At 46.3% G+C, this 11,278-nt stretch overlaps 1 protein-coding gene across 1 annotated transcript; it reads left to right on the forward strand.

Moving 5' to 3' along the window:
• The first annotated feature begins 8,253 nt into the window (after nt 1-8,253).
• Nucleotides 8,254-10,362, forward strand: LOC108538102 (uncharacterized). Its single transcript, XM_017885955.1, has 2 exons — nt 8,254-8,391; nt 8,425-10,362. The coding sequence occupies exon 2, from the start codon at nt 8,827-8,829 to the stop codon at nt 10,345-10,347; it is 1,521 nt and encodes a 506-aa protein (XP_017741444.1). The 5' UTR covers nt 8,254-8,391; nt 8,425-8,826; the 3' UTR covers nt 10,348-10,362.
• Nucleotides 10,363-11,278: the final 916 nt, after the last annotated feature.

Below are 11,278 nucleotides of genomic sequence, written 5' to 3' on the forward strand. Positions count from 1 at the left end.
TTTTTTTTTTTTTTTTTTTTTTTTTTTTTTTTTGAGACAGGGTCATGCTCTGTTGCTGAGGTTGGAGTACAGTGCTGTAATCATGGCTCACTGCTACCTCAGCCTCCCAAAAAGCTGGTACTACAAGTGTGTATCACCACACCTGTACAATTTTGTTTATGTTTTGTAGAAACAGTGTCTCACTTTGTTGCCCAGCCTTGCTGTAGGTTTCTGTAGATGCTCCTGATCAATTTGAGATAAATCTCTGCATTTCTAACTTGCTGACACCTTTTTAAAAATCATGAATAGATATTAGATTCTCTGAAATGCTTTCTTTGTGATATGATTATGTGACTTTTCATCTTTAGCTTGTTGATATGGTAGATTAATTACATTAATTGATTTCTAACGTTGAGCTGGGTTTATACGACTGGACTAAATCCTACTTGGTTGTGGTGAATAATTCTTCTTATACATTGTTGGTCCACGTACCTTTAAAATTGAGAAACTTACGTGTCATCCTGAACATTTCCCTCTCCCTCTCCCTCTCCCAAACATTGCCATTGCCATGACTTTTACCCCCATTACCCTTCTAGTCAAAGCCTCTACCACCATTCACCTGTTCTACTTCGACAGCCTCCTAACTGTTCCCCCTGCATTAAGTTTTGCTTGTCTCTAGCCATTCTCCGCACAGTCAAGGGTATTTTCAAAACACAAATCCAATTTTGATGCTTCTTTTCTTAAAATCCTTCAATGTCTTCATGCCACTCCTAGGTTAAAGGCTCATATCTTTAATGTGGCCTACAAGCCCCAGTGTGATGTGGCCCTGCTCTGCCTCTTAAGCCTGCTAAGCCCCACTCTGTGCATCTGCATGTGCACTTTCTTGATTCCCTCAGCATCACCTGCCATCCACCTTGGAGCCTTTGTGTGTGCGATGCCCACACACTCTTGCCCTGCTCCTTCATCAGGATGACTCTTTCAACTGACAAATTGCTTTTCCAGGAAAATGCTCCTGGCCCTTCTAGCTTGGTCAGGTCCAAGTATTTATCATAGTTTCATAATATTTAGCATAGCTTCATAGTATTTAGCATAGCTTGTGGGTTATGCTTATTTGTATGGTTATTTGATTGGTAGTAGTTTCTCCTGAGACTGTAAAAGCTTCATCAGTGCAGGGACTGTATCTGTTTTGCCCAACAAATGTATTTGAATTTGTTTTGCCCAACAAATGGAATTAACTGTCCTACTTAATTAGTTCATCAATATGTGTTTACTGACCATTATATATACCTTATCAAGTATATTAGGCCATTCTAGCATCGCTGTAAAGAAATACCTGGCCAGGCGTGGTGGCTCAGGCCTGTAATCTCAACACTTTGGGAGATCAAGGCAGGAGAATCACTTGAGCCCGGAAGTTTGAGACCAGCCATAGTGAGACCCTGTCTCTATACAACATTTACAAATTAACTGGACTTGGTAGCACATGTCTGTAGTCCCAGCTACTCAGGAGACTGATGTGGGAGGATTGCTTAAGCTGGAGAGTTTGAAACTACAGTGAGCCATGATCATGCCACTACACTCCAGCCTGGGCAACGGAGTGAGACTCTGTCACAAAACAGAAAAGAAAACAAAAAAACAAAGGAATACCTGAGACTGGGTAAGTTATAAAAGCAAAAGTTTTAATTGGCTCACAGTTCTGCAGGCTTTACAGGAAGCATAGTGCTAGTATCTGCTTAGCTTCTGGGGAGGCCTCAGGGAGCTGCCAATCATGGTGGAAGGCAAAGCAGGCACATCACACTGTCAGAGTAGGAGGAAGAGAGGGCGAGTGAGAGGTGCCACACACTTTTAAATAACCAGATCTCACGTGAACTCACTCAGCACCAAGTGGATGGCAGTAAGCCATTCATGAAGGACACACCCTCACGAAACAAACATCTCTCACCAGGCCCCACCCCCAACAACAGACGTTACTTTTTTTTTTTTTTTGTGAAGGAGTTTAGCTCTTTTTGCCCAGGCTGGAGTGCAGTGGCATCATCTTGGCTCACCGCAACCTCTTCCTCCTGGGTTCAAGCAATTCTCCTTCCTCAGTCTCCTGAGTAGCTGGGATTACAGGCGCCTGCCACCGCACCAGACTAATTTTTTGTATTTTTAGTAGAGATGGGGTTTCTCCATCTCTACTAAACCCAGCCACAGGCTGGTCTTGAATTCCTGACCTCAGGTGATCCCACCCACCTCAGCCTCCCAAAGTGCTGGGATTACAGGCATGAACCACCGTGACCAGCCTGAGATTATATTTCGACACGAGATTTGGCAAAGACACACAGATCCAAATCATATCATCTGGAGAACAATAACTAAGGAGAGTGAAAACAAGGGGGCACAAGAGAGCAAGAGAGAAAAAAAAGAGAGAACAAATGCTTACTAGGTACTATTACATACACGTGAAACAATCCTATGCACTATGTCATTTAATTTTATTAGGAGTAAGGATGTTTTCTGCTAATTTAATTGGTAAAAGAATTACTAAGTAGCTACAGTGCTCAAAGTCATCTCTAGGTGGTAGGATTCAAAATAATTTTTATTTCCTTCTTTTTATTTCTCTCTCTCTCTATAAATATATATACATATATAATTTTTTTTCTTTTTCTTTTTTTTTCTTTTTTGAGCCAAGTTCTCACTATGTTGCCCAGACTGGTCTGGAACTTCTGGGATTAAGTGATCCTCCCACCCCAGCCTCCCAGGAACAGAAGCCACCTTTGCAAAGATGATAGCAGTGAGAGAAATCTAACATAACTGACTACATCTTGCTTCTAACTTCACAGGCTAACTGTGCTTGCTCATTCCCAAGCATGGGCCAAGCTAATTATGGGAAGAATTTAATTTATAGCTTAACCTTAGAGCAAGGATGATGATAGCCCTTCCTAAAACTACCCTGCTCCTTGTTCAGAGACTGAAATTGCCCTTTGTAAAGTTAATGAAAGGCTATAAGGTTAGAATTATGGTAGAGGCCTGCTAAATTCTGCTAAACCCTAGGCATGGTAAAATAATTACTAGTCATCGTCTCCCAACTTATGTAGCTAGAAGTCATGTAGCCAGAGATCACAAGATTTGAAACTTCTCTAATTTCCCCTATAGATAACATCACTGTTGTTAAATCTCAGACTGGTGTTTGCAATATTTTTCAGACTTTGCATTCTGGTGGGCTAATACACCTGGACTCATGACCCACACAAAGGAAATGACTTAACTGGCTCCCCACTCAGAAACTTACTCAGTGCATGGAGACAGTTTTGAACCCCTATGATTTCATCCCTAACCCAGTCAGTCAGCATTCTCCATTCCCTAGTCCCCTGTCCACCAAACTATCATTGAAAAACCTTAGCCTCCGAACTCTTAGAGAGGCAGACTTGAAAAATCTCTCCTGTTCTCCTAGCTTGGCTAGCCTTGCAATTATTAAACTCTTTCTCCACTGCAACTCCTACTTTTCTCAGTATCTTGGCTTTTCTAGGCAGTGGGCAAGAAGAACCCAGTTGGAGTATTACAGTCGCTGGGACAACAAGCATGTGTCACCACACCCAGCCTTCTTTAATTTGTAAGATGAACACATATTATTAGTTTATTAATGAAAAAACTATAGAGCACTCTTGGAAAATGGTCTCACTTTATTTGCCTTTCTTCAAATACATGAAACAAAATTTAAAAGATATACTTTGGGAGGCCGAGACGGGTGGATCGCGAGGTCGGAGATCTAGACCCAACCTAGCTAACACGGCGAAACCCCGTCTCTACTAAAAAATAGAAAAAAAAACTAGCCGGGCGAGATGCGGGCCGCCTGTAGTCCCAGCTACTTTGGGAGGCTGGAGGCAGGAGAATGGCATTAAACCCGAGAGGCGGAGTGCAGTGAGCTGGAGATCCGGCCACTGCACTCCAGCTGGCGGAGCAGGCGAGACTCCGTCTAAAAAAAAAAAAAAAAAAAAAAAAAAAAAAATTTAAAAGATATAACAGCTAGGTGGGGCTCACGCTGCAATCCCAGCACTTTGGAGCCGAGGGGCGAATACCTGAGGTCGGAGTTTGAGATCAGCCTGACCAACAGGGGAGAAAACCCGCGTCTCTACTAAAAATACAAAATTAGCCAGGCGTGGTGGCCTATCGCGTGCCTGTAATCCCAGCTGCTAGGGAGGCTGAGGCAGGAGAATCACATGAACCCGGAAGGCAGAGCTTGCGGTGAGCCGAGATCGTGCCATTGCACTCTAGCCTGGGCAACAAAAGCAAAACTCCATCTAAAAGAAAAAAAAGAAGAAGGCTCGGCGCGGTGGCTCATGCCTATAATCCCAGCACTTTGGGAGACCGACGCGGGCGGATCACGAGGTCTGGAGCTCAAGACCAGCCTGACCAACATGATGAAACCCTGTCTCTACTAAAAATATAAAAATTAGCCGGGCGTGGTGGTGCATGCCTGAAATACCAGCTACTTGGGAGGCTGAGGCAGGAGAATCACTTGAACCTGGGAGACTGAGGCTGCAGTAAGCTGAGATCTGGCCTCTGTACTCCAGCCTGGGTGACAGAGCAAGACTCTGTCTCAAAAATTTAAAAAAAAAAAAAGATAAAACAAAAAATTATATTATTAAATATGTTAGCTCTTGAAATGATAGGATATTAAGAATTTATATTTCTAATGATCATTTGTGTCAAAAATACTATATTATGCTTGAATTATATTGTATAAAATTTTAACACTATATTACAATTCAGAAACACCAGAAGAATACACACACACACACACACACACACTCACACATACACACACACCCCGTAATTCATTCTGCTGACTGGGATGAGATTGAATAATAGAGTTGTGAATCAGTTAGAAGACTTAATTTGCACTTTATATTATCTATACTGTGTTTATACTATCTACTTGAATATGTATTATTTTCATATTTTTAAATAAAACTACTTTTCAAAAATGCATTTGGAGACAATTTTTTAGAAAACAACAAACGAGGCCAGGCGCAGTGGCTCATGCCGGTTATCCTAACACTTTGAGAGGCCAAGGCAGGCAGATTGCCTGAGCTCAGTAGTTCCAGACCAGCTTGGGCAACACGGTGAAACTCTGTCTCTACTAAAACACAAAAAATTAGCTGGGCGTGGTGGCGTGCGCCTGTAGTCCCAGCTACTCAGGAGGCGGAGGCAGGAGAATTGCTTGAACCTGGGAGGCGGAGGTTGCAGTGAGCTAACATTGTGCCACTGCACTCCAGCCTGGGTGACAGAGTGAGACCCCATCTCAAAAAAAAAAAAAGAAAGAGGCCGGGCGCAGTGGCTCAAGCCTGTAATCCCAGCACTTTGGGATGCCGAGACAGGCGGATCACGAGGTCAGGAGATCGAGACCATCCTGGCTAACAGAGTGAAACCCAGTCTCTACTAAAAAATATAAAAAACTAGTCGGGCGAGGTGGCGGGTGCCTGTAGTCACAGCTACTCGGGAGGCTGAGGCAGGAGAATGGCGTAAACTTGGGAGGCGGAGCTTGCAGTGAGCTGAGATCCGGCCACTGCACTCCAGCCTGGGTGACAGAGCGAGATTCCATCTCAAAACAAAAAAAACAAAAAAAAACAAATAACCTGGATCCCTGTCACCTTCCTCCATACCTGCCCCTTGTTATACATATTCATCAACCTTCACAAACACACATAACCACATTGCAGGCTCAAATGAAGCCGTTCTATCATTATACATATGCTATAGGGGAGGAAAAGCTTTATCTCTCTGTCCTCCTAGGGTCTCCCACTGGGGCCCTGGAAATTAAGCTCATAAAAGCCAGATTAACAAGTGAGGCCTCAGACATGGTGGCTCATACCTGTAATCCCAATGCTTTGGGAGGCCAAGTGGGTCTATCACTTGTGTCCAGGAGTTCAAGACCAGTCTGGGCAACATGGTGAAACTCCATCTCTACTAAAAATACAAAAAATTAGCTGGGCATGGTAGTGCATGCCTATAGTCCCCGCTACTCAGGAGGCTGAAGTGGGAGAATCACCTGAGTCTAGGAGGTCAAGGCTGCAGTAAACCAAGATCACACACCTGTACTCCAGCCTGGGTGAGAGTGAGACTCTGTCTCAAAAATAAATAAATAAATAAACAAATAAATAAAAGTTTAATTACATATGTATGCAAAGGAGTTTCAGAAAGAAAAGAGACTCAAAGAGGTGGCCAAATAAGTGAGGCTTATTTATCATCTTAGGCTAAACAAATTAAAAGGAGTTTGGGGCTTCTGAGTCGGGGAGGTACATTATGGGAGAGAGAGGAGTGGAAATATATAATAAATAAAAGTAGTCTGGTTACGCAGCTAAGAGTCTCAGGTGATAAGAGTTATTTGCCAGAGTACCTTTCTTCCAGGTACAGAGATACCTTTACAAATAGAAACTTTCTTTATAAATGTAAACGTATTTTACAAAAGGGGAAATGAGTACTCCACTTTTAGGCAGTTAGAGGGAGGTAAAGAGCTTTTCTGCATCTGCTGGTTCTCAATTGCCTTTAACTTAATCTATGTGACAAAGCAGCATACTTTGAGAAGGCATATTCTGGCATCTTTCAATGCCAACCTCAAAAACAGTAAGAAAGTGACTTCTGCTTCCCAGTAAGATGGAATAACAAGGCCCAGGATGACTGACATGACTGAAAAAATGGTGTGTAAACAACGGTTTTCGGACATTGGACATCAGGCAATGCAAGAAAGTATTCCCTGAGAGGTGAGAAACAAACCAAATGAACCCAGACCTGCCCAAGCTTATTGCCTGGTGAGGGAAACTAGATGAAGCCCAGCTCAGCTGAATTGAGACGGTGGAAGTTTAGGGAGGCCAAGGCATCTAGAGTTCACAGGGCAGAGTACTGGAGAGGGGAGAGTTGCAGACACAGAGAAATCTGGAGATCTGTGAAAGCTCCCTCTAGAGGCCCCAGCTAATTATTTATCAGTATATGAGTGATTAGAGGGAACAGTCCTGGGAGATCACACAGATCTGGTATGTGACTAATTCATCTGCCCAACAGACAGACCAACTCACGGGACATCAAGTAGAGTACTCAGAAGAGCATTCTCTCAGTAGCAGGGCAAAATTAGCCCTTCACCAAATCCTGCTCCAGTCCACTTAGCAAAGCTTAAAAGCAAGATCCAGAAGGATACAGACATTTCCAAGTAACAGTGTCCCAGAACAAAACTAGAGAATAATTTAAAAAATATTAAAATATACAGCTGGATATTTTAATATCCAGGATAAAATTCACAATTTCTGGCATTTTATCAGAAAGTACCAGGCATGCAAAGAAGTAGGAAAACATGACTGTGATGGTTAATTTTATGTGTCAATTTGATTGTGAAAGAGATCAAATGAAAAGACTAAAAGGCAGAAATGAAGTCCACAGGCAAACAGCCCGGGCGGCGCCCTGGCAGCCCGGGCGGCGCCCTGAGCCTAGTTTAAGATCGACCCCGGACCTAACCGATTAGGTTATCTATAGACTCCACACATTGTAAGGACAAACGTTGTGAAAGTCTCTGTCCTGCTCTGTCCTGTTCTAATTACCGGTGTCTGCCACATAACTTAGTCCTGGGCCCAGTACAAACACATTCCTCTATTCTGTCCCAACTTCCTGAGCCCAACACAAACACATCCCCCCGCCCCACCCATCTCAGGAACACCACCTAGAGAGCCCCTGATAAGGTCATAACCGTTTGTAGTTTTACTAAATGCGCAGGAACAAATAGAAAACTGTTAATTGTATAACTTAAAATATTAACCAATTACCAGTTGTGATGCTGCAACCAAAAGAATTCCTTTGTACCTCTGTAACCTTACATATCCTGTATGCATCGGGCTATAAAAAGCGGGCACATGCATCATTCGGGGCCCTCTTGTATGTTGTAGAACAGAGGGACCAAGTTCGAACTTGCATTAAAGATCCTTGCCGCTTGGCTTTGACTCCGGATTCTGGTGGACTTCTTCGGGGAATACAGGGTCTGGGCATAACATTTGGGGGCTCTCCCGGGATTCCCCCAAGCCCACCAGACCCCCAGTCAACGGATCTACTAGGATCGATCTGCTAATAGGTGAGCCGGCTCGTCTATGTTTGTCTGTCTGTGTCCTGTCTGTATTCGCGGCTCTCTAAGTCCGCCTGAGGCTATTAGCCTGTCTGTATTCGCGGCTCTCTAAGTCCGCTCTGAATCAATCTGTGACTCGCGAGGTTTGAAGCTGAAAGCTGGCATAGGTCCTGGCGGACGCGCTATAGGACAGCCAGCGGAGACCGGTGGGAGACGTCCCCCGGCTCTCATCTGGTTCTTGCCTGAACTCTGACCCAGATTTCTGGTGCGCGCCTGCGACTGACGTAAACTTGTTGTTGATATTCCAGCAACTCACTTTTCCCTTGCAGGACCTGTTCCAGCAACTCACTTTTCCCTTGCAGGACCTGTTCCAGCAACTCACTTTTCCCTTGCAGGACCTGTTCCAGCAACTCACTTTTCCCTTGCAGGACCTGTTCCAGCAACTCACTTTTCCCTTGCAGGACCTGTTCCAGCAACTCACTTTTCCCTTGCAGGACCTGTTCCAGCAACTCACTTTTCCCTTGCAGGACCTGTTCCAGCAACTCACTTTTCCCTTGCAGGACCTGTTCCAGCAACTCACTTTTCCCTTGCAGGACCTGTTCCAGCAACTCACTTTTCCCTTGCAGGACCTGTTCCAGCAACTCACTTTTCCCTTGCAGGACCTGTTCCAGCAACTCACTTTTCCCTTGCAGGACCTGTTCCAGCAACTCACTTTTCCCTTGCAGGACCTGTTCCAGGCACCACTCTGGGCGCTACTGTTCAAGATGGGTAATACCCAGAGCACTCCCCTATCTCTCCTTACAAGTAATTTCAAGGATGTTAGGGCAAGGGGCCATGATCTTGGTATGGACATCAGGAAGGGAAAGCTAATTACTCTGTGCCGCTCCGAGTGGCCCGCCCTTAACGTAGGGTGGCCACCCGAAGGGACATTCCGCCTCCCTGTCATCACTAAAGTAAAGTCCAAGGTTTTCCAGCCTGGGCGTGATAACCACCCGGATCATATCCCATATATCCTCATATGGCAGGATATAGCCGGGAACCCGCCCCCTTGGCTGTCCCCTTTCCAATTAGCCTCTGAACCCTGTAAGGCACTGGTTGCTCGGCCGCTAAAATCCAAGCAACCGACTGCCCCCCCCCATCCTGTTCTACCGGATAGCGAGGACCTTCTGTCCACAGAACCCCCTCCATACCCCTCCAGTCCTCGGGTCCCCGCCCCCAGGGAGGAACCGCAGGAGGGAGCAGGCGAACGGGAAGCGGCCGGCGTGCCTATACCCGCTGAAAGTGAAAGCAACTCCGAGGGGCCGGCGGGGCGGACGCGAGGGCGTACTTTGCGGGTTCCCCCTCCCCAGCCGCCCGACTCCACAGTGGCGTTACCCCTTCGGGAGCTAGGGCCCCCAGATGACACGGGAAGTCCTAGGCTCCAGTACTGGCCATTCTCCACCAGTGATCTATATAATTGGAAGACTCAGAGTGCTCGGTTTTCAGACAATCCCAAGGATTTAATGGCTTTACTGGATAGTATTATGTTCACCCACCAGCCCACTTGGGATGATTGTCAGCAGCTCCTCCGAATCTTGTTCACAACGGAGGAGCGAGAGAGAATACAGGTAGAAGCGAGAAAGCTGGTCCCGGGGGACGACGGTCAACCGACTGCCAACCCCGACCTTATAAATGCGACTTTTCCTCTGTCCAGACCGGCGTGGGACTACAACACGGCAGAAGGTAGGGGACGGCTACACCTTTATCGCCAGACTCTAATGGCAGGTCTCCGGGCGGCTGCTCGCAAGCCCACCAATTTGGCTAAAGTATACTCTGTTCTGCAGGGAAAGACAGAAAGCCCGGCTAGCTACTTAGAAAGATTAATGGAGGCCTTTAGGCAGTATACCCCTATGGACCCAGAGGCCCCGGGAAGCCAAGCAGCTGTTGTAATGTCTTTTGTAAATCAGGCAACCCCAGACATTAGAAAGAAGCTCCAGAAATTAGAGGGCTTAGAGGGAAAACAGCTTCAGGACCTTCTTCAGATAGCCCAGCGGGTTTATAATAATAGAGATACTCCAGATGAAAAAATGACTAAGGTCCTGGCAGCGGTTGTACAAAAAGAGCATCTACAGCCAGAGAACACCCAACCTAAGCGGTCCCCCAGATATAACAACCTGAACAAAGACCAATGTGCCTACTGTAAAAAAGCTGGCCACTGGGCAAGAGACTGCCCCAAAAAGAAACAACAAGGACGGGGACCACCCCCTAGGTCTACACCCGTACTAGTCACTCAAAACGAGGACTAGGGAAGACGGGGTTCGGTCCCCCTCCCCGAACCCAGGGTAACTTTGCAAGTGGAGGGGTCCCCAGTTCAGTTCTTGGTCGATACGGGAGCACAGCACTCAGTCCTAGTTGAAACTGATGGAAAATTATCCTCCAAGTCCTCGTGGGTACAAGGGGCCACAGGAATTAAGAAGTACCCCTGGACGACACAAAGAACAGTAAATCTCGGAGCCAAGAATGTAACCCACTCCTTCTTGGTTATCCCTGAGAGCCCCTGTCCTCTACTGGGGAGAGACCTGCTGACTAAAATGGGAGCACAGATCCATTTCCTCCCTGAGGGGCCCATCGTGACCGATTCCCAAAATCAGCCCGTGCCCGTCCTGACCATAACCTTAGAAGATGAGTACCGGCTCCACCAGGAGCAGGCGGCCCCTGACCAGGACATAGCAACCTGGCTTCAACAATATCCAGGAGCCTGGGCAGAAACGGGAGGTTTAGGACTAGCAAAGCACCGTCCTGCCTTGTTTGTCGAACTCAAGCCTGGGGCAGACCCCGTTCGGGTGCGTCAATACCCAATGCCCCTAGAGGCCAAGGAAGGAATTACGCCCCACATCCGTCGGCTCCTCGACCAAGGGGTCCTTCGGCCCTGCCACTCACCCTGGAACACTCCCCTGTTGCCGATACGGAAACCTAATAGCGGGGAGTACAGACCTGTACAAGACTTAAGAGAAGTCAATAAGAGGGTTATGGACATACATCCAACTGTGCCTAACCCGTATACCCTCCTGAGTACTCTAAACCCTAAACACCAATGGTACACTGTTTTAGATTTGAAGGATGCCTTCTTCAGTTTGCCTTTAGCCCCTCAGAGCCAAAAGCTTTTCGCCTTCGAGTGGACTGACCCTGAAAGGGGCATAAGCGGCCAACTGACATGGACCAGACTGCCGCAGGGAT

Source organism: Rhinopithecus bieti, unplaced genomic scaffold (genome assembly GCF_001698545.2).
Source record: "Rhinopithecus bieti isolate Rb0 unplaced genomic scaffold, ASM169854v2 scaffold_15737, whole genome shotgun sequence".
NCBI lineage: Eukaryota > Metazoa > Chordata > Mammalia > Primates > Cercopithecidae > Rhinopithecus > Rhinopithecus bieti.